The following is a 27394-nucleotide window of genomic DNA, read 5'->3' on the forward strand; positions in this document are numbered from 1 at the left end:
CCCTGATTAAAAAAATCTCCATTTAGAATTCTGTGCACATCAATCCCCTCAGGCTAAAATGATGCAGTTGTACTGTACTTCACAATGAGGCTGAGCTGCTGACGAATTTACCTTGCATGACTCATTGGTGAATCATGGACAAAATCGTGTATTAGAGATGCCGCCCACACAGAGCAATGTGTTGAGTTATTCCCATCCTATTGCACCCAGCTCCAAGGAAAACATTTGTTCACATTTGGCATTGCAGTTATTCTGTTGACACATTTACTTGGGTTATTTCTGAATGTTTCTAATGGGGAAGCTTTTCAGTTTGTTAATACTGAGGTATAATTAACAGTCAGGAAGATCAGGTCAAATCTAATCCACATGAGAAATTCCCCATCTGTAGCATGGGGGAGGGGAGAAGATATTATTATATGATACAATTAATTAAAAAATAATTATAATGAGATAAAATTACAGCATCATTATCAACAAGAAAGAAGTAGCAAATAGGAAATCAGAATTCATGAGCTAAAGCATAAATCCAGATACTGAAAGAGCATTATCATAAAAACATCCACAAGTCTCTGATTCCATTGAGAACTAAGTCTGTCTCAGAATCAGTAAATTTGTAAAAATGTGAAGGATTCAAACTCTTTAAAATAATCCCTTTCACTAAAGCTCAGCCTTGCTCATTTGTTAAAGTAGCCAGCATTCATTTTCACTCTGCTGCAAAATTCCTGAGCACCAGAGGACAGCAGAGACAAAGCCTTGGGAAAAGCTACAGTTACTCTGTAGCTCCAGATGGCAGCTTTCCCTGAACGGTATCAGGAAGTAGGGAGAAGCAAAGAAATTAGTACCTTCTTAGGCTATAATTTTCCTAAATTCAGATCTTATTCCACTTCCCCTCCCCCCACACCCATATAAACAATCCATACTACAGATCAAAGAATCACTTCGGGTTTGTAGCATTCAGGTAATGATACCTTCTGTGGCAGTTGTATAACTTCTGCTACTGTAGTTATATTCAGTAAGTCTCATATTCTTGCAAGCTACTTGCTTAACTAGAAGAAAACCTTTCCTCTGCTTAACAGCCACTTTGTCCTTTTCCTTTTTTTATAAAAATCTTGATGGACTTTTAAGGGGCTTTATGTGCTCTGTGAGAGCCAACAGGAGGAGCATTTAGATTTTTAATATTTATTGGTTTATCTACATGAACTTAAAAGTCTTCAGCCATTAAAAGGTAAAGGAAATATATAACTACATGAAAGCAGGCTATAGTTTTGAGAGGGTCCCAACAGGTTAGTTTCTATCTGAATCTTTGTTGTATTTTATTAAAAATGAGCAGGGCAACATCCATGTACAGTCAAATTCAAAAATATAAGGGTCCACGTGGAAAGTAGTAATACTAGAGGAAAAAATAACTGCATAAATGATGTGAAAGAGAAATATTAGGCAGGAGCCATATTGGACCAAACACAGTCCTAATAATGTTACAAATACATGTACTGACTGAAAGAAAGAAAAACATGGTCATCAGCTTATCATTACAAATTACTATTTCACAGGAACAAGATGTATATGTATAGCTTCACACTGGGTAGAAAAAGGAAGAAAAAGTTAGATGGTGATTCTTACTTTTGAATATGTGAGAAGTGCATCACCAGTTCCTGCAGAGGTCTAGGAGGTGAAATAGCTCACATGAAACTGGTTAGCTAAGTACGTGCTGAACATCCTGTTGAATCAGAGAGAACAGAGATAGATAAAAGAAGGACCTTTTTATTGAAAGACAGTATGTCTGGCATCTGATTGTTCTCTTAGTTTTCCACATATTTAAGTTCCAGATGAGAACAACTTCACAGATGGTGAAAGTTTGCTTCAGTTAACATAAGTAGAAAGAGCTTTCATCTACTTGTAAAAAAACATTATAGAAACATTTAAATAAATGCATCATCATGCAACCCCTGCATACTTAGGACAGTCATGTCTCAATTCTTGCAAATGCTTCTATGTGCAGTAGTGCTATATTCCAGAGGTGCATCCACAAACTAAATAGTAAGAACTTGCTCAGCGCACACTGACCTAAAATCCACTCTTAGTCTATTATTAACTGAATAATTGCTTTAGAATGAACATTTAATATATCATGTTACATTCCAAATACAAAGGATCACCTTCTTTTAAGCGCTAACTTCAGTGATTATATAGTTTGGTTCTTCCACCTCTCTGCAGCGGACCACGAAATTAAGAGTAAACAAAATATTACCTTTTCTGATTGTTAGGTTTGCACTTATACTGAGGACTTGTGTGTGTTCCTGGAGCTCAGCGTAGTTCTTCAGTGAGTCTGAATTGCAGTGGTAACAGTGAGATCAAGCCTAACAGAGGCACTGCATGAGCAATCTGGAACTTCACTATAGAACAAGCTACAACCATGTACATGGATATTTCAATCCAAGGCCTCAATGCAGCTGTGAGCTCTACTAGCTCCTACATCCATGTGAAGTTCACTGTGGGATCATACCTTGTGCCAAATCCAGTGATAAGCATAAAAGGAGACACTGGCTTCATTGTCCAGCAAACTGACAACTCATCTTTTCCCCTGTTATTCCCTCTCAGTCTCAGCCTTATGAACTTCTCTTTGTTTAAAACCAAAACTTATATGTTTTCTCTCTGCTTCTGTTTATTATATAGAAGTACATGCCAAAAAGCTATTGCCAGGTAAAAGTGTTTCTGTCCATAATGGAGAAAAGGAGAAATATTCTCCACATCTCATCTTTTGTTCACCACTCAAGAATTTCACTCTGAAGCTAAGAGTTGAGGCCAAAGCATGGCTTTTTCAGTTTTCAACATAGTAAACAGCAGTTTTCCTGCAAAAAAGATAATCTGAGAACAAAGCATTTTACACCCAGCTGCGGTCAGCTGGTTTTATCTAAAGATCAAGAAATCAGAAAAATTTTGAACAGTTTCCTGTTGACATTTCAAAAAATAGTTTAATTTGCCTTTCACAAAGAAATGAACACAAATATATCCTTTCCTCTAGGCAATGCTGGGACGAGGGAATGGAGAGTCCTCAAGAAAGAAGGAAGAAGAGGAAGTTCAGAGCAGGCACAGAATGATCCCTATTGGAAGAAAGATTTATGAGTTTTACAACGCTCCCATCGTTAAATTTTGGTTTTACACGGTAAGAAGTCTTTCCTGTTCTATTACTTATATTTGTACAGCTACTGGAATTGGGATTCATCTTTTGTGTTTCTTCAAAGTCTACATCTGCATGTATTAGAGGGCTTGCCCATAAATAGTTTGATAAAAATATTTGGTGAAATTCTGCTAGCACTTACAAACCTTTCTAAGACTTTTGAAGGCTACCAGTTCAATCAGGAAGTTAATGGCTAAAGTTTGAATGACTGTGTATATCTTTCTTTAAATAAAACAATAAATGGCAGTTTGCTTCAGTCAGTGCTCCCAAGGAATTCCCTATAGGAGAATTCACAATAGGATTGCTCCCAGTAGTAAGCCCAGGGGGAGGCTGGGCTGATTCAGAATATTGAATTATATAATAAGTTCTGGGGGAAAAAAAAACAAGATGGAGATAGAGCACATCTTTCCTTGGAACATTTTTCTACTCTTTCTGTTTTGACTAGTCTGCAAAGTGTGTCTCAGAGAAAATGTGTGCGTAAGTACCCACAAGATATCAAAGATATGAGCAACAGCTTATGTACATTTTTCAGGAAAAATTATGTCAAATCAGTATGATCTCCTTGTAAACAGACCTTACAGATGGAGCAGAAAAAAAAGTCATGTATTTTGACTACAGTAAAAGAGTACCAAAAGCTTCACAGGGTTTTCTCACAGCTAAATTAATAACTGCTATATTAAAGTTATGATGTGGATAAAAATCTTTTTGATGATTAGTCCTCAAATGTAGATAATAATTATTCATTATCAAGCTGGAAGCAGAGATCAGAAAATTATTCCATTGGGTTCTCTCCTACATCAGATGCTGATATTTTCATTCAAAACTTGGATGATGCAAACTTGAAGTTTGCAAATTGCATTAGAATGTGAAAAAATGAGACCAAAAAGTAAAAAGATCACAGAAAGTAATCCTTTCAGTCTTCTTGGCTGGAATATTCTATCCCAGTTCAGCTACAGCATCATGTGACAAGTATGGAGGGGTTTGAAGGAGGCAAAAAAAGAGCAAGAAAAATATTTCAAGAGGTCTATAATGCATGACTTAAGAGAAAAGATTTAAGGAAGTGAGATTGTTTTCTCTGAAAAAAAAAAGAAGTCTGCAGAAGGAATATAATAGTTTTCAAATATGCATAAGTAGCTCCAAATCCTTTCTGAATAAGACAAGAAATAACGGCTTAAATTGCAACAAGGTAGTTCTAGATAAGAAGTTCGGAAACACTTTCTAACTGCTCCGAGAAGTACGGTCATTAACCGTGTGAGGACATGGTAGATTTACCATTACTAGTGATTTCTAACCTATCTTATCAAAACATATGTCCATTATGGTACACTGGAATTAGTCCTGCCTCAGCCCAATGGAATTGGCCAGATGACTTCAGGTGGTCCTTCCCATTTATATTTTCCATTATTCTGCTGAAAGCACAACAAATCACAAAGAATGGATCCTTCTGTAGATGACTTTCTTATAAGAAAAATTGCCTTGCTGAGATCCAGGCAATACATCTACACACATTGGGAACAACTCACATCAATTAGGTCTGAACTGTAGTGGACACTCTACTTGCTGAACTCTGTGGCCATTGAATGTTAATCAGGCCAATAAGTCTAGAAACTGCTCATCAGAATCCTTGTCTCAGTATGAATTCCAGTGTGTATTAGGCACAACCAGAAAAGTCTTTATACTGCAAATGGAAAGAAGCATCCTGGCTTTCCCTGTTCAATTTTTAAATGGGAGATAGAGATCAATAGTGCATTTTCATTTAGATTTGTTCTTACAGTTTTATGTCCCGAGGCAAATCTCAATTGAGGTCATTTATTAAAACTGGATCTTAAAAAGGAAGTTAAGGTGGATTCTGGCTACAATGCTTACCAGCTGGTTATATGGGGAAACTCCTGGAGACTAAAAGCAAAACAACTTTCAGAGAAGGGTTAAAATTGCACAGCCTACCATACTTTTACAAGCACACAGGCACAAATATTAATCATAGATTTCAAAAGAAATGCTCCCAATTTCCAAAGTAAAGGGTCCAAAGTAAAAGGAAAAATAAAGTAAAAGAACTATACCTATGGCTATTGTATACCATTTAAAATAATTTGATAATTTTGCATCTACCTATCTCTGTTACTATATCATCATCATCACCCTCATCATCATCATGGCTAGGCTTCACGAACAAAGATTTGGGAAGGACTCTACCCACATTTGCTACAAGCGCGTTGGTGGCTAAAGAGGCCAATCCAAGATAGACAAATCTGGTTGCAAAAGGCACAGCAGAAAGACTCCTTGGATGGTATTGGCAAGACACGATTCTTTCTGCGTTGTCTTTTCCCCTCAAGAGTGATCGTGCGTGCGTTCTCAAAGGAAGCAGCAGCGTTATAGATGGTGTGTCTCCAGGCCTCCAGAATGGAGGCCAGAGTAGAACAGTGATGAAGATCAATATGGTCAAGGCTGAGATATTGTTTCAGAGTCCTTATATCTCCTCTTCAGGGCTCCTCTCTTGCGGCAGCCAGTGGCAAGTTCACCATCTCTTAATCTTTGTTTGACTGCAATTAGAAGATGCCCGTTGGCCACGGTTAACCAACCGGGTGAAGGGTAGAGATGAGCTTTGGTTAGGCCATCTTTTCTAGGCCCCTCTCCGAGTGGAGCAAGCAGTGCTCTCCTTGAAAAAGGCTCCTTGGTCATTCAGGATGCTGCCGAACGAGACTGTCATCTCCGGGGTAGTCTCAGGCGACCAATGTCCTGAACCGCCTGCATGCAGGGTTGGGTCTGCGGCTTCCAGTGCACCTTATCACTTGCCATTTTGATCGTCACCTGTCGCTACAGGGCTTTACAAATGTGGGTATAACCTTCGAGCCTTCACAATGGATTTTTTAGGTGAGACGCAGCATGTGCAGAACTGGACCCACCCTTGAATCCTAAGGTTCATTTGCCAGGGCTGAGCGAGCTTAGACACTGACAGCGAGATCCTCAGGACATAGGTTTAATTAGAGTATCCTTCTCTTAGATGGATGGCCTTACAGGGCTAAGTGAGCTCCAGTTGCCCTTTCTCCTAGGATGACTGCTGGAAGGCTAGTGAGCCCATCCTGCCCATGGACACATTTTATCTGACCCTTCAGTTTATCTGGCCCTTTCAGTTTTTTCTGACCCTGTCTGCCATCGGAGACCCTGCCTGCATGTACCTTCGCCAGCATAGCTCGCAACTGCATAGGGGCACGCAGGCTTCTTCCCCACTAAAATGGTTAGGGCAAGCCTTTCACTCCCTACTTTTCTGCCAGCCACCTATACTCAAGCCCAGGGATATTCCCAGGGACATTCTCTTGCCCTGACCACCTTTTCAGGACGCTATAATTCCATGTTACTATATATATATTACTATACAGCTATATCTACCTTCATTCTCAAAATACACGAGTGAGTTAAATGGGATATTTGAGTAAGTATCATTTTGGCTCAACAGATGCTAAACAACTTTTTCTCAAAAAAACCCACAAAATAAAACAAAACCAAACACAAAAAGAACGCAACTTCAGCCTTTCTCTCTGGACATGCAGCAATTTCAAAAGTCAGCTACTCTGTTCTGTTTCATGGCTGTTGCACTGGAAACCGTGACACAAATGTTTCATTTCACAGATTGCTTGGTGAGGAGAGGAAGGCCTTACCCTTTTAATTACCCCTACTACTAACATTAACTGAAATGCTAGCAGGAAGTAAGGCCACATTTCTGCCTCTTCTGAGGAGGAAAACTGCAGAGGGAATTGAGCCCTGAGTAAGAGTCATCTTCTAAACATCAGAAGAACTTTGCCCTAAGTTTTGCATTTTGAGACCAATTCAGTGTATGATCATTTATTTATTGAAATGAGGTAGAAAAGAGAAGGATGATCTCCCTCTTGAAGCACTAATCTGTTAGTACAGTTTCCAGGTTTGTCCCTTACCATAATGAGTATTCAAGTATTTTCTATAGGATGGGACTGCATCCACAGAAGGGCAGGGAGCAACCCTAGAAACTTCTTAGCGGGCATTCCTTTCCTTAGTTTCTTCAGGTACTGCCCTCAAGGGTGACAATGGCAGTTCCTAGTCTTTATCAAGCCATGTAAAAGCAAAACAAAAGAGGGTTCAGTTACTTGTGTTATAGCACTTTAAAAGAATCTTGAGTACCAGGATGGGCAACTGCTCTGAGGTTTGACCACAGTCTGGGATAAAGATAGCCTCCTGAAAGGCAATAGCAAGTTACAGGTCTGGGTAGGGAGAAGGAGTGTGTCACTCACTATCTGAAGGCTTTGTTTCTTATTTAAAGTGGAGAAGTTTCAGAATCATTCTATTCACAAATCAAGATCTTGTTTTTCTTTTGCCAAGCAAAAACTTTTTGCAATTTTGAGTGTTTGATTTGACATTAAAAAAAAAAACAAACCCAAAGCCAAACAATGCCAATATCTCAAAAGAAAACCAAGAAGAAACAAAACCCCCTAGTTACTCTGTCACCTTTGTAACCTTAACATCCCTATTCTTTTGCCACTGCTAATGCTCACCAAAGGCTGCTGAATCAAACCAAATTAGATTTTCTGATAATTAGTAATCAATAAGGTCTAAAAGGAGGCATATTAGGTAACAGCATCACCTGGCTTTTTGTGCTATATTAGAAGGTGTTATTTCAGCTAGGGAGGCATGTGTTCAGTTCTACCTGCCCAGACAGAGTTTCTGCTGACTCAGATGTCACTCTAGATGCTAAGTCAACATTGCTCTCCATTTCTTTTAGGAGTGTTAGGGGAAGAGTATTGCAACTCAACATCTCTCACAAACTAAAAGTCAAGTGAGATCATTTCCCCCACCGTTTTATGTAGACAAGAAGTAATGCTCCAGCTGTCTGGCTTCTCTATACTGATAGTTATGGCCAATAGAAAGAATTCTCTTGAGTGTCCTCAACCAGTCACTGGAACACAAGCCAGAATCCTTTTACAGAGAACAGAAGTAATATTCTTTAGCTGATACAGTAGGACTATAAATTCCATTCTGTGATGTGCTGAACACTGAAATAATCCTATCCCAAAGTCTCAAGGCCCTCTATGGTTGTTTCATTTTACATCTGACCCCAAGTATACAATAAATGTGAGTAACACACAGTTCAGAGAGAAGAACTGAATTAAAATACAGATGTATGGAATACAGATTTCTGCCACAGTGACTAAATATTCATGCACAGAACTGAGTCATCTTTTCTCTGATTTAAATTTGGCTTCAGATACATTTTCTTGTAGGGCTGCTGTTTGAAAGACAATGTAGACAGGTAGATGGATTCTGGCCACCACAGATCCCAGCCACACTCATGCTACAACCCGTGCTCTAGTGTGACAGTCAGATTTCTCTGAGTTTGATGAAGCTGGTGTTTTCATTTGCCTGTCTTCTCTTTTTTTGACTGACCATTTAATTACATTCAGCCCATCAAAAGAAAGAAGAAAGAAATTAAAACTTAATTTACACTTCCCATTGAATCAAAAATTAGGCTAGAAGGTGGATATATTAGAGGAGGAAAAACAAAGCATTTACACTTTAAAACTTGCAAAAAATACAAGGTAAATGAATGCATGGCTATGCCTGGGTGTTCTGGAGAGGAAACATTGTACAAGTTAGGTCAGTACTACACCAGCATGGAAAACCTCTAAACCTTAGGCAAAAAGGATTTGGAATTCCAGAGTCAGCCTAGACTAGGTGAACAGAGGGAAAAAACACAGAGGAGGGGTGTTAGAGGAGTAAAGGCTGTTAGAGACAGATGAGGAAGAAGTCTTCACATAAGTAACTTAATTTGGTAGTTGACATAGTGTTATTAGAATTTCCATCAAACTGTGGATGATCCAGGGGAACTGCATTAATACAGTTTTGTTGAGGAAACAGATGTAGTTGGATGAGAGGACATTTGTGCATGTATATTGGAGATCCTACACTGTGTGTGATTTAATGTGAGCTTTTTGAGACAACCCAAAACACTGTCTTATCTTTTGTCTGTTTAAGTCTGGTTATAGTAAAATCAGGAATATCAAATGAAGAAACTGGCTCAGTTGTATAAATATAGTGACTACTGATGTTCTTTTTGTTTCTTTACAGCTGGCATACATAGGCTACTTGATGTTGTTCAATTATATAGTGTTAGTGAAGATGGATCGCTGGCCATCTATACAGGAATGGATTGTCATCTCATATATTTTTACTCTGGGAATAGAGAAGATGAGAGAGGTAAAATCATCCCAACTAAGAGAGAATAAAAAAGGAAAAAGCATGGGGTTTGGTTTGTTGTTTGTTTTTCTTCTTAATTTTAGTACCTGGTTTTATTATTTTTCTCAGAATATTTTTTTATGAATGAGCTTATCATACAATTGTCCTTTTTTTTCTTAGAAAGGCAGATGGATTGTTAAAAAAACAGCAGTAAAAAAATTATCTTCAGCCATTTTAAAATGAACAATTGCTTTCTTTTTTTTTCCTCTCCTTCCTTCCTTTCTTCCTTCTTTCCTTCCTTCCTTCTTTCCTTCCTTCCTTTTTCTCCCACAGAATTTCCATGTTCATATTTCAGTGTGATGCATATTTAATAGCAGTCACAAGTACAGGGTGGTCTTCTGAAAAATCTTAAAGGTCAGCTAAATTCCTTGAAACGTGACTCAGAAACTGATGTATGTTTCAGGGAGAGGAAAAGTGGCTATGGTTAAACAGAATGGACACAGAGACATGGTGATAGCATGACAACTGAAAAGCCTGTGTTCAAATACCTACCTCACCACATAGAATGAAATAGAATAGAATGAAATAGATGTCATTCAAAATTTCAGGTGTTCTGTCTAGTCAAGTGTCTTATACAAGGGCTTTAAATAAAATGACCCATAGCTGGGAGAAAAGTTAGGCCTGGGAGAAAAGCTAGGTCCACACTGAATACTGCAGCACATTTCTAATAGTATTTTTCTCTTTTAATATTGAAAATTTTTTGCTAATTACTTCAAGCAATAACACACATCTTCCTAAAGATGTGAATGCAGACACATAGAGACAGAGCATTTAAGGTGGAACCTTACAGACAGAGTGAAGTGGCTCTGCTGTCCCTGCCCCTTGTGGTCTCTCCCTCTTGCAGCTGATGCTGTACCCTTTCACTTGGCCAAATGTGCATTTATGCCACAGTGACACCAGTGGCCCAGTTCAGCCCTAATGGGAGTGGGTGCAAGTCCCATTGACATCAGCTGAAACAGCACATTTGTACCCTTGGGCTGAATCCGTTACCAGCTATGTTCATATTTTCTGAAGTAAATGCTTTTGAGCACTAGACTAAAAATGGACTTGCAACAGCCACTTAGGCTTCAAAGATGGATGAACTGTAAACTCTATAAAGAAAAAGAACAGAGAAAAGATACTGCTTGAGAGGTCTATGAATATACCTCACTAAGCAAAAGAAAAAGGAAAACAGGCAATAGCCACACAAGGACTCAGCAACACTGATGGAGAAAATCCACCACTGGCTCAGTAGGTGGAAGGCTGCAGATAAGAACTGTGTGTGCCATGTTTTCATCTAATCATTCACCCCAAATCGTCCTTTCTACAAAAGTTTTTCAAGAACTTTTGTCACAATGGATTTCGAAGTAGATGTTGGAGGTTCACAGATGAGCCTAAAATTCATTCTGAAAATTAATTATACGAAAATTATAAGGTGGCATTCATAGTTTTTAAGGAACTGTATGAGTTTGCTCAAATGTTCTTTGGCTAAATATAGAAAATTAAAACCAACAGCTTGTTAACTCACTAAAAGCTAGGACTTATTGATAGACATCACTTAAGGAATAGCTTTACGAGGAATTCAGGAAAACAATCAAGTTTCACTAATGATCTTGCAAATAGAATGACGATAAGTTCATAAGGTAAGATTAATTATTTTTGTGAACTATATTGCTGGCTGTGGAACTTTATTTCCAAAAACAGGTCCAAGTAATAGCTAGTATCTCTGTAAATTAAATTTACAACGCAGATCTTTATGGTTATTATTGGCCATTTGATATACATTTTAGAATAATTTTCTTTAAACCTACAGCTTCTTTAAATGTGAATTTTTCTGATGAAATATCCTTCTATATTTCTCCCTCTATTCCAAGACTCTAAGTAGGGTTAATAAATTTGAAAAAGAGAAATATATACATATATTTCTTCCAATTTCATGAGGGTTTTAGGCCAAGCAAACACTTTGTCCTTTGAAGTATCTTGCACATAGATACATGCTAGCAGTGGTTGAAATGGAAGATTTTTGAAAAAGAAATCAGGGAGTACATGAGATATTGGCCTGTGCGGCACATCTATCTGTTTACTACAATTTCTCCAAGCTTAAATTCAAACAGCTCATCTCCTTTCTTCTCCATTTCCTCTGTCCTTCAGATATTGATGTCTGAGCCTGGGAAACTGTTACAAAAAGTAAAAGTTTGGCTCCAAGAGTACTGGAATGTTACTGACCTTATAGCTATCCTCCTGTTCTCTGTTGGGATGGTGCTCCGTCTGCAAGATCTGCCACTCCGGAGCGATGGACGAGTGATATACTGTGTTAACATCATTTACTGGTATATACGGTTATTAGACATCTTCGGAGTAAACAAGTATTTGGGACCATATGTTATGATGATTGGGAAAATGGTAAGAGAAGTTGGTGTACTTCTGTGTTTTACCAGCGTGTTCTTGATTCAATGTCTGTGGCCAATGACATTGCTGCAGTTTTGCCTGTATTTTTTTTAAACATTAGTATTTTCATGTAAGATAATGCTGCCTTAAACCAAAACCTCAGCACAGACCCCCAGAATTGAGTATTAGACTCTTTCTGTCCTGATAAGTGATGTACTGTTTGTCTTTCTCTGAGATCTCTCTTCAGCAACAGAGCCATCCATCCTACACCTCTGTGCCTCATTTGCAGAAAGTGCAGAGGGAAAATGGTAGTTGTAAAGGAAAGTGGTTTGTTAAGGTTGGAAAAAGAAAGTGTTCAGCTGTTTAGTACCTTGAGACTCTCAAAGACAATGTGTTGTAATTTTTGTGGTGTCTTCAAAACCGTAATGGTTATGACTAAGACCAACCTTTCTATAGTTTGCTCCATACCCATATGCTCTTCCATCTTTCAAGTTCAGGTGTGTCCTTGAGAGATGATAAATCCATTTGCATAAGTGCAGCCTCTGACTCCTGGCCACATCACATGTTTACACCATGGCAGCAGTATGAATAGCTTATGTAATAGTGATTGCATACAGGAGGAACCAAGACATATTTTACAGAATCACAGACTTACAGAAGCTTCTGAGTTGGATGGGACCCGCAAGGATCAATCATCAAGTCCAACTCTTAAGTGAATGGCTCATATGGAGATCAAACACACAACCTTGATGTTATTTGCACCACATTCTAACCGAGTTTTCCTGCCACATGCATAACTTTTGACTTTTTGGCTTTTTATGTTTCAATAATGTTGCATTAAAGCAGCATTTTGGTCATTTGAATTAAAGAAAATGGGTGAATTTACAGACTCACGTGCACGTATCCCTGATATTTGAATACCTGCACATGTAGCTAATATGTGTTCATGTTTTATATGCAGTTATCCAGCTTTTGTTTGTGTAAATGATGTTTGTTTCATGCATTTTGGGGTTTAAGATTAATTTTTAAATAAAATAAAAGCCCCTTGAAGCTGGTATTTGGTTAAAAAAGTAAACAGAATATTAGGTCTTCTAAATGGAAATACTACTGCTGTCTGAGTGGTATGTGGGCAATAATCAGAAAGTCCAAACAGGCTGTCTGTTTTGTCTTACAATGGTCCTCAAAGAAAAGATTCATCCATCCTCACCATCGTAGGAAAAAGGTGCATATATGAGTGCATGGACTACAGTCTTTCCTTGGTCTTACATTAGTCAAAACAAGCTCAGTGAGCAGATCTAAAACTGAAACACAAAGTACATGTCCAGTTACACTCCCTACTCAACAGGTGACCGGAGAATAATTGTCTTATGCCCTCAATTTACCAGCTTTCAACTGCAAACCCACCATAGTGGGTCTGACAAAGAAAGAACAGCTTACTGAAAAAAAAAATAAAGAGAGAGATAGGGGCAAAACAGAAAATACAAAAGAAAGTGACTGTTGAATTGTTATGTCCTCTAAACAGGATTTTGAAATGTCCTTCCTTCAAGGAAACAATAGGATGTTGACCTGAGGTTTTGCAGAGCTCCAGAATACAGAGGTATTCTGTATTTTTGTTGGAGATAATTGTGAAATTTTTTTTGAGATAATTTTTGTTGGAGATAATTGTGAAAGGACAGAAGCACCCAAGAAAGGAACAAAAATCAAAAGGAAATTACTGTCTTATCGTGTTTCTTCCCTGCCCCATTTAGACTATGTCTCTCCATCAGTACAAAATACACGGTGTATGAAACTTCTAAAAAAAAACAACTACCTTTACACTCTGTTTCAGTTTTCACAGCTACATGCACTAAAAGTTTAAGAGCTGTGGTGCTAACACAGGCAATGTGAGCATCGGTTTAATAATAGAGAGTGGCCATGAATAACGAACTTCTAGTAGTCAGTGTTATAATGGCTTCTAGGAGCCCACCTCCACCAGAAGTATAAAAAGTGGTTTATTTTTCTCCTGGAGTCAACACAGAAAGGAAGTGATTGAAATAAATGGAATTTTCATTCCTTTGTCATTCTTACATATGACAACAAATCAAACCTCACTCCACTTTCTATGGGAAACAAATGCAGGAAAATCACTGGCCTCTGTAGGCTCAGCACACACTTAAAGGGTGTTGAATTTAACTGTCAACATATTCTGAAGGTGTGGGCAACTGTTAAAGGAGGGAAATTCTTCTATTTTTTGCCTTCCTGTTACTTGATTTTCACACTTCATCCAACTTTCCATGCACTCAGCAACTTTGACACATCCCCTTTGCCCATACATGTAATGCCCAACTGGCTACACAAATTAGCCTCTCACATCTATTTTCTGACCCACTTATTCTCTTGTGCAATGTCCAACTCATGCACAGACTTCCATGGGAGTTGCACTTGCTGAATCCAGGCTGCACTGGGCTCCCTTGTGTAGTTTTGTCTAAATCACGTCTGTTTACTTCCTTGGGTTCTGTCTTCTGAATGATCTTTCAAGTTCCACTCAGTACTATGAAGAACATCAAGGTGACTTGTACATATTTCTACAGAGTAAGCCCATTACAGTACTGAGGTCCTCAACAGACCATATTTAACACCTGAACTTTTTTCTAGAGCTTCTCTTGTATGTTTTAGACTCCAAAGGAAAAGGATGGCTCTTTCTATCTTTCCAATGTTAAGGAACTTTCTCTTCATCAGCCTCTACATTGCAGATGACAAAATAGCTGTAAAAAGTTTTACATCTGGGCGCTGTGAACAAATATGCAAGTGAGGTTAAGCAAGGGGCAGGAATAGGCCTTGAGGGGTTTTAAAGCAATAGATTAAAGCAAAGTTGAAGATACGAGGAGGAAACTGAATGACCAAGTTTATTATTATCTGCTAATTTCAGTAACAGAATATGTTTGTTACAATGTGCTTTTCTGATCTCTGCACAAGTGATAGATTTACTTCCCTTTTATTCAGGAATGAAATGACATCACTGTGGAATGTCAAGAGAATCAGATATATCTGTTCCTTTAATGTGTGGAAATGTCTACATTTTCTTAGCTTTTCTGCAAATACAAAAGGGCAAATAGAGCCAGCTTATTCATAAAACTGTACGAACAGTTCCTTGTTTTATCAGTTTTTTAAATAGATGAGTAACAAGTTCTTCAGAACAATTGAAATGGCCATTGCCTTATTAAAATAGCAATTGTAGTTTGACCCCGCAGGCTAGAGGGAAACTTGCCCATCTATTTAATTGTATTTCAGACAAGTTACTGAGGGTTTAGAAGATATCCAGTTGAAGGAGGGAAAAGCTAATATGCATCTTTAATGGAGAATGGCACTGAAAATTTTATTTATTGCAACACGAAGTCAAACCTGTGTGAATCCTGATCAAAACCAGCATTTAGGATATGGTCTTAAATTGCCACAAAATACTCATTAGGTTTTTTGTTTGCACGACATTTTAAAGTAGCCATTCTATTACGTTTATCATGTTCTATATTTCTATCTGAAACAATGTCTGATTAGACAAGAAAGGAGGAATCAGATTTCACCTCCAGATTCCATCCCTAAAAGCAGTAAGAACTAAAATATGATTATGCAGCTTTCGCATTTCAGACTGCTTTCTGAAGTACAATGATCTGGAATTCCTCTTCTGAAGAGTATTTTCTTGAGAGATTAGTGCCCTGAATATCATAGAAATGTTGGTGATTGACTTCACTGGTTTTTAATTCCTTCTTAATTCTTTAATTTCTTTAATTCCTCTCTCATATCCCCAACGTTTTTTTCTTTCTTTCTTTTCTACATTTTTATGGACCTCAAGACTTTTCTTTCCCCTGCTTTTTTTCACTTGTCCTCAGTTCCTTCTTTCCAGCTTCCTGAGTCTCTCCTACGAGACTCCTACCCTGCAGGTGCCTCTCTCTCAGTAAACATGAGAATACCTTTTTTCTCTTTGCTACCCTGTAACACTCTTTTCTCTGTTAGATACTTTCATAGTGTTACTTTGATCTCAGGTTTTTCTCCTTTTGATTAAAATTGAAGAACCCCTGCAGCAGTGCCAGATCCATCTGCTGCAGCTATGTCCCTCTTCCACCGGCTCTTGTCATGAGCAGCCCTGCTCTGGAGCTACAGCAGGTCCCACATGGAGCAATAAGGCCACCAGCTGAGGTGCAGGTTGGTTGCACGCCTCTCTTGTAAGGCTGAATTCAGCTGAGCCAGAAAATGCAGAGACTGAATGGATTAAAAGTCATAAGATTCAGAGGCAGAGACAAAAGTTAATGTTACTTTAGGTTATAAAGCATCTCTGCTGTACCTGCTGGATGCCCATTGTTCTGCCCTCTTGAGGGTCTTTCTAGCACAGTGCCTCTTCTAATCCTCAGACTCTATTCAGCAACTCCAGGGATTGCTGTCCCACTTTTTTCAGGAACAATTTGAATGGGTAGGTACTGTTTGCAAGCACTAGTTAATCTTGTTCATATGCTAATGAGACCCTCAACAATAAAGAAGAACAGAATTCACTGCCTGTTGTATGATTTTTTTTTTATATGGCATTTGTCAGACTCCCCCACCAACCCGATTTCTAGCCCAGCCAGTATCACAGATTTACTTTCTCACTGGTTACCATCATGGTGTCCCTTACGTTGCAGTAACAGACTGTTCTGCCACCCATTACTCCTTATGTTAGTCACAGCTCCCTTTGCTCCAAGACAATGACTATCAGTGAATAAAATTATCCATGTCAGTCCTTTTGCCTCTTGGTGCCTATAAACAATACATCATCTCACCACCCTTGCCCAGACCAGGCTGTTGATCCCACTGAACCTATATTCTTGTTGAGGCAATTGATGTGACCAGATGGTACCTTGCATTTTCAAGCCTATTCATAACATTTGAATTGTTCTTAAAAGCAACACTAGGTAAAACCAAGGACACAATAATACCACTTCTTTGAAAATGAAATTTTTTATGTGTAAAAGGGAGAATGGTTTTTCAAAATTTGTTTTTGAAAATTCTTTTTCTAAGATTCACAAACTTTTTTTTTTTGCAGTGCATAATAATGAGAATATGGACAAATAAATTTCTCTAATTCTTGTCCTCTCTCTCTCTTTCTCTGTCTTTTCTTGTCATTACATTCAGATGATAGACATGATGTACTTTGTCATCATCATGTTGGTGGTTTTGATGAGCTTTGGTGTGGCAAGACAGGCTATTCTCTTCCCCAATGAGGAGCCTTCGTGGAAGCTGGCGAAAAATATTTTTTACATGCCTTATTGGATGATCTATGGGGAAGTGTTTGCAGACCAGATAGACCGTAAGCAAGTTTATGATTCTCATACTCCAAAGTCAGGTATCCAACTTTGATCAGATGATGTCCTATTAGATCATGTGTGTTTGCTCAATAAATGGCTCCAGACAGAGGAACTCCTTCAACACAGAGAATGGTCACAAAAATACTTTCTCAGCTAATATTGGGGTGTCAGTTTCAGAACATGCTTCTGGCATCACTTTGCAATCATTTAACTGGAAATCTGTAATGCTAAATTATTTTGCATATAAAGAATATTTTAAGTGGGTCCTTTTTACCAGCTTGTGACAGGGACCCCCTTCCAGGTATCTACCACAGGTTCGGTGGCATATCTGGAACAGAAAAATCACTCCTTTTTTCTCATCCATTAGTCTGATTTCAGACGTGAACTTCATGCTGAGCATCATGTCTAATAATACTGGGTTAGATATTTCAGTTCCTGTACTTCATGAGGATGTAATCTGATAAGTTTTCCTTTCTCTGTTACCTCCTCACTGCCACCACCTTTACACTAACCCATGTGATGCAATTCTTTGGGGACAGTAGATCCACTATTACAATATTGTTATATTTATTTATTAGAAGGCAAGGCTCTGCTCACACCAGTGCAGACAGAACAAGAGCCAGTATTTAATGTACTGTCTCCTCAGGATTCATCTGATCAGGAAAACACTGATTTTCTGTTTAGATAAACCCTCTGGTGCCACTCTGTTCATTATGCCAAAGGAGAAGGCTGGTCATGAGAAATGATGCAGTGGATGAACAAACTAAGAAACACAAACAATGTATCTTTTGCAAAAACTGTCGTGAAACAGATGTTCATCATTCCTACTTAACTGTTATGTGCAAGCCTTGGCAGCATTTGGAAGTCGTTATCTTTTCTGATGGCAGATGACAACCATTAAAGCTCTGTTTAGGATATTTCTTTTTATCATATGTACCACCTTAGGAAAAGACAGTGCCTTCAAAATTTATTTGCTGCTTGTTCAGTATTGATAAAGTTTGAATGAAAAAAAGATGTTGATTTTTCCTGAGCTCTTTAAAGGTAATAAATGTATATATATCACAAATAATCCACTCATTTTAATACAGTCTCAGATGGTCAGATATATACATATCACATGGCAGATATTACAGCCATTCCATGCTCATTTCTTCTTCCTGGCTAGCACAGAATCATTATCATGGATACAAATGATGCCTCCTTTTTATGTTTACTTCCCCACTTTGTTTTCAGAGGCAGCATGGCATGCAAGGAAATCACTGTGTTTCTTTACCCAGTTCCCTCATTTTTATCCTTTTCCCTTTTATTTTTAAAAATTCATTTCATTCCAAAGGCATAATTGCTGGGAATATAAAACTTCATCTTGCTCTGAAAGCATAATAGAGGGATAAAGGTTTGTACCATTAAACTATGACTTCCTTCCACAAGCAGAATTCCGTCTGTCCCTCTACAAGTGGCCATTTATTGATACTGTACCAACTACCGTAGTGCAACAAACATGGTGGTTGACCGAATAAATTGTTCTTGGCTTTGTTTTTTTTTAATGAAGGGCTGATTACAGTTTAGAACCTGGAAACTTAAGAAACTAAAGGGTCTTTGAATGAAGCATTGTATTTAAGTAAGAAAAGAGAGCGGCAATCTCCACACCCTTGCATGAGAATTTGGGGATAGTCTGGTGTGTTATTCAGATGCCCAGCATTTAAACCATGCAAAAAGATGCAGAGTAATCACTTCTGAAGCTTAGGGAAAGCAGAATTCATGGTGGCTTCAACTCCAGCTCTAAATGTAGACAAGTTGTTTTTCTGTGTGTCAAAGAAACTTGAAGTTGCAGCAAAAGTGATGATGTCAAAATGAAAAGCAGCATCTAGTTCCTCCTTCCTGAGAGGCAGATGACACAGAGAATTAGAATTTGCCACTGTTTCAGCACAAAATAATATGTCATGTCTGTCTCGGGCTCAGTTGTCTCAAAAGTGTTACCTGTTGAATAGACTGGGAACATGGGCAATGGTTGGTGATGTTGTTGTAAAATTCAAAATGGCCCGACTGACACCCAGAAGGTTTTACTAGTAAATTCACATTTTTTCACTATTTGAAAATTTGCTGTTATGTGTATTTTCCCAGTTGTTCTAAGCTAAATCAGCCACTGTACTCATGTTAGAGTGCTACAGTGCTTGTACTTTGTCAAATAAGACTAATGTTCTAAAATTGTTATGCTACATCTAAACTGCAATTTATAGCTTGGAGCACATTTTTTTTAATCAGTATTATTCTAACAAAATGAAAAGGTTTCATTGTGAGTTTCTTTATATTTTGGTGTTTAATATTGCTACACGATTTGCAAATTTAGGATTCAGCAAAAGTGCTCATTATGGAAATTCATATTGATTTGAGCCATGTTCCTGGAAGTTATCTGAAATTGTCTGAAATTATCTGAGAAATGTAAAAAAACAAACAAACAAACAAAAACAAACAAACAAACAAAAAATGTGCTACTCTAAAATTTCTAGTTCACTTTTTAAATTTTTTTTATGTATTATTTTTATTTTATTTATGAAGCATGCCATTAAGGTTGGACAGATACATTGTCTGGATCCATCTCATTGGCTGGCAGCCTGTTCATCCAGTGGATCTACTCTGATTTTTTTTACCCATAATTTCTGTATTCATAGAACCATAGAATCAGTCAGGTTGGAAAAGACCTCTGAGATCATCAAGTCCAATCCTTGTTCCATCACCCCCATGGTTACCAGACCATGGCACTAAGTGCCACATCCAGTCTCATCTTAAAAACTTCCAGGGATAGTGAATCCACCACCTCCCTGGGCAGCCCATTCCAATGTCTGATTACTCTCTCTGTAAAAAATTTCTTCCCAATATCCAACCTAAACCTCCCCTGGCAGAGCTTAAATTGTGCCGTCTTGTCCTAAGACATTTCATTTTATTTTGTAATGAAATGTTAACTGGAGTATGTGTTAGTGTCCTGTTGGCTTGTGGTCTCACCTTCAACTCAAAAGTGAGGACAGATTTTGTCTTCACTTCTGGGAATATGAATACACTATTCAGTGGTGTTTATTATCAGTGATGTACATAAATACTACATATCTACAAATTCCTGACTATGAACCAGTTGTAAAGGGGAGGGAGGGGGGGCAGGAAAGGAAAGTAAATCTTTTACCACTGTGTTCAAATTTCTGGGTAAATTCAACAAAAACAGCAAAACCAGTCTCAAAGTAGTTCCTCCTGGACTATCGGTTCACCACAGACAGGACCACCACTTTCCAAAAATCTTGTCATATTAAGCAGGTGCTTCATAAAAAAAGATGCAGAACTTGAATGGCCAGCTTAAGCAATTCTTGAATGAAGCTTGTGAAAAGTAAGAAGTTCTGAATATGCCTAAGATAGTGCCTAAGATATGGAAGAGTGACTGCCGCTAATGATGGAGACATCCTGCATTCCTGGTGCCCTTTCAGTCCCAGCTACCCATGAGGTCCACAACCCAGCACCATAAGGACTTTGGGAATGGAAAACTAGAAAAGACAGATTTTACTGTCACAGTACAATCATAATGGTCTTCCTCCAGGTTTTGAGCAGGAAATGAGTAGAGTATGGTCTGTAAACAAAGGAGGCACAATTGAGATTTATTAGACCATATTGTTCCTCCAACTATCTCAAGCTATTCAGCTAATTCTTTTTAGCTGATCTGGCATGGACAGATGCATACCATGTTGTCTACTCAGAAAGTTTTAGCAATTACATGAAACAACTTTTGGAACTATGCAAGACCAGAGATTAGTAAAGCTACTTCATGGAAAAGTGCAACCCATCAAAACATCAATAATGACTGGAGCCACCTTGGGCTATTGAGTTTTGACTTGAGACTAGAGAATCCCAGTTAGCAACTCTTGGGATTCAAATAAAGGCTTAGACTGGAGAATTGAAAGGAGGCGGCAAGCTAATAAAATTTATGAATTATTTAAAGGTTGAGAAATGAAACATTAATATATTTCAGGAAAGGAATAATAATAATAAGAGCTTGATAAATTGAAAAAATTAGACTGGTATCAATTACATAAATAAAGATATATTATTATCCACTGATAGCTGGGGAAGGAAGGAGGATCAGGGTCAGGGAACTAGTGATTGGACATACCACTGTCTTGTCTTTATGCTACCTTTCCTAATACATCTGAGCCTTGTGCTACCCAATGGGATCCATGGGGCAGCAGCCAGCCACATAGCTGCTTTAGTGAATGCCTGTCCAGAAGGAAATCCACAAAAACTGTAAAATCTGCCTCAATTCACCTCACATTGGCACTATTGCTGGCAGTTCTAGCCAGAAAAATTCTCAGCACGGTTCTCACATGTGAAGAACATGTTTTCACCTTCCAAAACTATCTGCCCCTCCAGGATACTATGGGTACAGAAGTGTATAAGAAATACTGAAGAGGAAAGGTGAGTTTGCTTGGTAAAAAAAGGTAGATAGATGACATAAATGGTGGTCATCTCTAGAAAATTAGAATCAGACCTCACATTTTCCTATATTCAGAAGACAAAGCAACTGACCCTGCCATTAGCCTACATGGGTTTGGGTTTTTGCATCAGACCTCATAGTTTCCTATATGCAGAAGTCAAAGCCACTGAACCTGCTGTTAGCCAACATGGGTTTGAGTTCTTTGTTTTGGGCAGTTTTTCACATTTGACATGTCTCACATGTCAAATTTCCATCTGTATTTTCTTACCAGCTGACAGCACTTCCAGTGCCATCTGGGATCTGAAGATCAGTCTGAATTGTGTTTGTTTCTTGTTGGAAAAACCTACATAGTTTAGGAGTAAAAGATGGGGCCTCCTTCTCTTTTGGTTCTATTGGAGGGATATCAAGTAACCAGACTGCAGTTGTTTCAGAAGAGACAATTATACACAATGTTTTAACTATCCAGTGAATTTCAGAGGAAATTAGTATAACTACAAAAGCTTTTTAAAAATTCTTTAAATTTCTTAGTCTGATAGATTTATTTTTTATAGTTCTTGAAGTTTTTATAGTATAAATTGAAATTATATACTAAACTCTTTATGATCTTACAGGTTATGTGGTTTTCATGACTTGATAAGAGCTTTCTGTGAGGCCTGTCATTTGCGTGGATCATTCTGGAATTAGAACAAACAAAGCAGCTTTGCACAAAACAGAATAAATCATACCTGTGGCGATATTTTTAACATTGTTAGACAAAGGTAGTGGATAAAATTTTTGCACATCCTACAAACCATTTGGAAACTTTCTCTGGCCAGAGTTGCAGTAGTATTCCATTCCTAGCACTTCTGAGGTTATATTTTGGGTTCCATTTGGTTGGCTATTTTTAATGAGGGGAGTAGGGGAGTAGGAGGAGGTAAAAAGCACCAAAGTGAACAAGAAAAATACAAGGATTTACTATAAATTATGATTAAAATACAAGTAGATTGAAGAGACCTTCAAATTCACTTTTAATGTGGCCTGGGGCAAGAAGCAACATGTAAGGTTGGGATGCTGTAGTTAAAGAAAATTTTGAAGTAATAAGATACTGTTCAGCACCCTGGATGTTCCTACTGATGAACAGAGCAATTGTGGGAAATTCAGAGTTCACAGATTTCAGTACTTTCTCTGTAGGGAAGAAGTGGATAGCTCTAGGCAGCTTACTTAACATTTATGGGGTTTTTTTCAATATTTACCAGCCTGGCAAGCTAGTAAGGTTGCTTAGACATTTGATTCAAAAATCGTAAAATGCTTTCACATCCTTTGGGTTAATTGTGGATCAAAATTGGAAGGTGCACTTATTTGTTCCCATATTATTTTAGATCATAAGAAAACATTCCGCAGTTTCCTCTGATTTCAAACAAATCAACTTGTGTTGTAAAAGTTGTATCCATTCATATATGACAAGTTTACATCAAAGGTAAAAAGCTATTCAGTGACAAACCTGTTTTATGCACTTCCCTCTCTTCTTTATTTCCCACAACTATTTTGGAAGGGTGCAGCTGGGAGAAGAGTCATGATGCAGAAAACAGCAAGCTTTATTTCCCAAGCCCTCTACCCAATACACAGTAAAAATGAGCAGTGCCCACGTCATGACAGTAATGCCAGCAGTGAAACAAGTTCTTCCTGAGTTCTGCCTCTGCTTTAGGCCTGAGACCAACAAAGACTTGGGTTAATGTTGTATTTTCTGGTCAGGGAACAGGAAGGGTTAGGTATGCAGGAACCCATACAGGAAACTGTAAATGAGAGTCAAGAATGAAAAATAAGTTTAGGAGGAGATTATGAAAAATTAAACAAGATGCAAAAGTTATGTACATTTACAGGAATCAGGATACAATGTTTGAAATCTGCGTGAAGTTAATGCATGTAATTGAAATTAAAACTCCGACCATTGATAATTTTCTAAAACCTGAGCTCAGGACATAATGTCCAACCTTTATCCAATGACCTGTAAATATCAGAGTGGCTGGGTTTTTCAGTTACATGAGATTAGTATATTGTTATGCCAACAGAATTTTCTTCAGTAAAGCATTTCATTAGAATTAAGTACTCTGTGTCATTTGTTAAAGCAAGGCTATAATTTAAAACAGATAACTAAGTTTTCCTGCGTGTTAATTTGTGCTTTGAGAAAGTTTGTTATCACAGTATGTTATTGCACGTACCACAAAAATTACTTCATTTCTCAAAAAAAAATTAAAATGGTCAAATGTTATTACACATGAAAGGCAGGTGCAGATTCCTCAGGGATGAGGCACAGCACTCAGCAAGTGAAAACTTTGGCTTTATGGAAACCGTAGCATTACCACAGTGGGAGCCCTGTGACACCGGCACTGATCCAATGGAGACCCAGGGCAGTGGAGCCCTGCTCGGGAGTGGGGCTCAGGGAAAGCACCGCAGGGGTGGATCACGAAACTGGCACCGATTAATGAACCACGCATATGCAACGTTCTGTTCTGCTCATCAGGGACCTTGCGGGTGTAATGCAGGTGCTGCTGCCTGGATGGTGGGATCTGCAGCCGGGCACCACGCTGGCACCCGTGCAGGTGTACATGCGGAGGCGGGTGAGGGGAGTGATCTACCCCAGGTTACTGTAATAGGGAGACAAGATGTGCTTGGGACTCTACATCTTTGGGTAGGGGAGGCCAATAGTCACAGGTTACCATAACGAAGTCTTCTCACACCATACAAACAGTATTTTAATTTCTTAAATGTAAACAAGGATCTTCGTTATCTAAAAATAGTATCATTGCTATTTTTAGCCTCCTGCCAGAGTCCTATGTCCTTTTTCACAGAAAGAGAAATTTCTGGTTTCCTGGGAGTAGTTGTTTTAAACAAACCTTTAATTAATAGTTGGGGGAAACAATCCTTTAAAATAAACTTTATAGTTTAACTTTATGTTCAGCGATGTGCTGTGGACACATATCGTACATTTTCTCATGCAGCTGAAGATGTGATGATTAAGTGATGGCTTAGTTCTCCATAAAGTAAGGCAAGCAGTGGCTATTCCCATTTTATTTAAAAACTGTACCCACAACAGAACATGCAAAAGAGGAAAGCTTTTGCAAACCTTCAGGACAAGCTGAACAGCAATGGATGCATAGAATAGAGTGTGGGAACTTGTCTGCACAGGAAGTCTAATTTGGCCATCACTGTGTGTCATAAACCAACTGTTGTCGGCAAGTAGAGCTAGAGAAATATTTTTTGTCTTGTTAGCTGTTGAGGCTGATTTTTTTTCTCAGATTAAATTCTAGTGTGTTTTAGAAACAAAAAAAATATGGGATAATAGAATTGTAACCAGACTTGGAGCTGCATTTTTTATCTCATTGCTCTAACGTTTAAAATATGCTTTTCATAAATTTCTCTCATTATTGAAGAGATTATTTCTTCTATTTTCAGCACACAAAAGGACAACAGGTTTCATCAAGTGATATAGTGATTGTTCCATTACTGGTGAAATCATGCTGGGTTTTGATATTGTGTTGTGTTGGATTTCGTAGATCTGACTCAAGATGTGAGCAAGTTAGTGTTTCCAGACAAACAGAGATGTAAGTCTCACACTGAGTGCTAATAGCAAGAGGTATTGAACGTCCCAATTTCTCCTGAGTGAAGGCTAAGTGCACACAGTCCCACACTCACAACAGCTCACTGATGGCATTTTCAACATCTAAACAAAGCTGCTGCTTGGAGCAGTGTGGGAAGCATGAAATTACCACTGCCTTAAAATGATCTGCAAAGTGATGCTTACTGAAAAATAAAGAAATGCATTCTCTCAGCCTGTTCCAGTAAAAAAATGTATTTTTGTAAGAAGGAAGGACTAGTGATGCCATGTGTCCAGACCCAACAGAGCTGCTTGTAAAAATCGGTATTGCTTGTATTTGACTTTGTAATTTCTTCTTCTGTGAGTTGAATATTTTTGGAGATCCCATATTCAAAGCAGATTGATCCTGTAGTCTTCCCTATCATATGACTATAATACTTCTGTATGTAATAGCCTAACATTTATGTGTAGTGCCCCTAAATCAAGTACCCAAATCACACATAGTGTAATGTGGTTGCCAGTACAGAGATCCACAGTTGAATTTCAAGCTCTGTGAACCAAGTTCAGAAGAACGTTTTTGAAGGTCCAGTAGTTGGTACTGGAAATATGGATTTATTGTCATATGATGAAATTTTACAAAACGTACAGCATCAGCAAACTTTGTTTTTCATGAGGTCAGTGGAAAACTGCCATTGATATCAGTAGGAACTGCACCAGTGTTGAGCACTTTGAAAATTTCTCAGTTAAACTTCTTTTTGATGGGGATGAGAGGAAAATAGCTGCAGGGTTGTGCAAAATTTACCATTTAAAATGGTTCATATGTGTAAGGTGCAGCTTCAATTATTTTCTTGAAGAACAGATTAGAGAGATACATAGGACTATTAGAGCTGAAGCTAGAAAGACATAAACTGAACCTATGCTTGCAAATGCAGATCACCTACTACAGTACATGAGGGCATATTAAAAAACAAGCAGGGAAAACTATTTCACCATGTTTTCTCTCCCCTTGCTTCAGTTCTACAACATTAATACTGAGAACATTTTGATTCCAACATATTTGTGGAAGAAACAGGTGGCATCTCTGCTGCTTACACGTACCTTTACCTGGTACAGTAAAGACTTGATCATCTCCCCCACTGTTTCTAGGCATGCAGTCAAAAGTCCTTAATAGCAGAAAGTCATTACGAGTACGTCCTAGAGGGGTTTGGGCAGCAGAGTGCACAGCAATAAATGGCTACTCTTTAATTTACTTTCATGTACTGCCTTTTCCCTATTTATCACATCTCTCTCAGTCAATTTAAAAAGACCAGGTTTTCACCATTAAAGAAATAATATGCAAGCTTTTTTGCAGGATTAAACATTTTGATCATTTCATTTGCAGAGCCACTAATTACCACGAGATTACCATGGTATTTTAGCTGTATGCAAACAGGCAGCTTACTCACACCAAGCATGTCTCCTGCAAGTTCTGCTGGGAATATCTTGACATTCACAGTGAATAACACACAGCAAATAACAAAAACTGCAGCCTGTAAAATCTGTGATAGCAAGCACAAATTTCTTGGGGGAAGTGTCAGTGCCACTGTTATTTGGAAGATGTTGTCTTGGCAGGCAGGCCTTTATAAATATTTAAATATTTCTGTAAGAAGCACTAAAAAAGTAAGATTCATTCCCTTTTTTTCCCCCCCGTATCTTTGTTCCCAGCTCCTTGTGGTCAAAATGAAACCAGAGAAGATGGCAAAATAATCCAGTTACCTCCCTGCAAGACAGGAGCATGGATCGTTCCCGCCATCATGGCCTGTTACCTCTTGGTAGCAAACATCCTTTTGGTGAACCTCCTCATTGCTGTTTTCAAGTGAGTGACACATTGCAAAGTATGGGCTTGGGGATGATGCACATTGTTCACACCCTGTGAAGGCTGCTGAGCTGAAGGGTTTGGCTCAGAGACATTTTCGGAAAAGTGAGGGTAAGAAGGAAAGAGTTTGTCTCCAGGTGTGCTGGTTTAAAAGTTAACCAGCAGGGGAAATGAACTCAACTCAAAAGAGAGATTATAAGTCAGAATAACAATTTATTAAAATAATACAATAAGTACAATTATACAGACAGACAATTGGTTTTAACCTGCAAAACCCAAATGTATAACCCAACACCCTGGGGTATGAACAAAAGTGGTGTTCCTTGCCCCCCCCCCGAGTCCAAAGTAAAGGGAGAGGGGAAAAACCTGCTGG

The 27394-nt window shown here is 38.3% G+C and overlaps 1 protein-coding gene across 7 annotated transcripts in view; it reads left to right on the forward strand.

Moving 5' to 3' along the window:
* The window catches only part of TRPM3 (transient receptor potential cation channel subfamily M member 3), a 424598-nt gene that overhangs the window by 379695 nt on the left and 17509 nt on the right, over positions 1 to 27394 (forward strand). For all 7 annotated transcript variants that reach the window (XM_027708978.1, XM_027708976.1, XM_027708977.1 and 4 more), the window contains 5 exons: positions 3023 to 3163; positions 9272 to 9400; positions 11570 to 11821; positions 16949 to 17123; positions 26871 to 27021. In XM_027708978.1, the coding sequence (XP_027564779.1) occupies positions 3023 to 3163; positions 9272 to 9400; positions 11570 to 11821; positions 16949 to 17123; positions 26871 to 27021 (848 nt within the window). The remainder of the gene's footprint in view (positions 1 to 3022; positions 3164 to 9271; positions 9401 to 11569; positions 11822 to 16948; positions 17124 to 26870; positions 27022 to 27394) is intronic.

Source organism: Neopelma chrysocephalum, unplaced genomic scaffold (assembly GCF_003984885.1).
Source record: "Neopelma chrysocephalum unplaced genomic scaffold, ASM398488v2 Primary Assembly neopelma1_96657, whole genome shotgun sequence".
NCBI classification, from domain to species: Eukaryota; Metazoa; Chordata; class Aves; order Passeriformes; family Pipridae; genus Neopelma; species Neopelma chrysocephalum.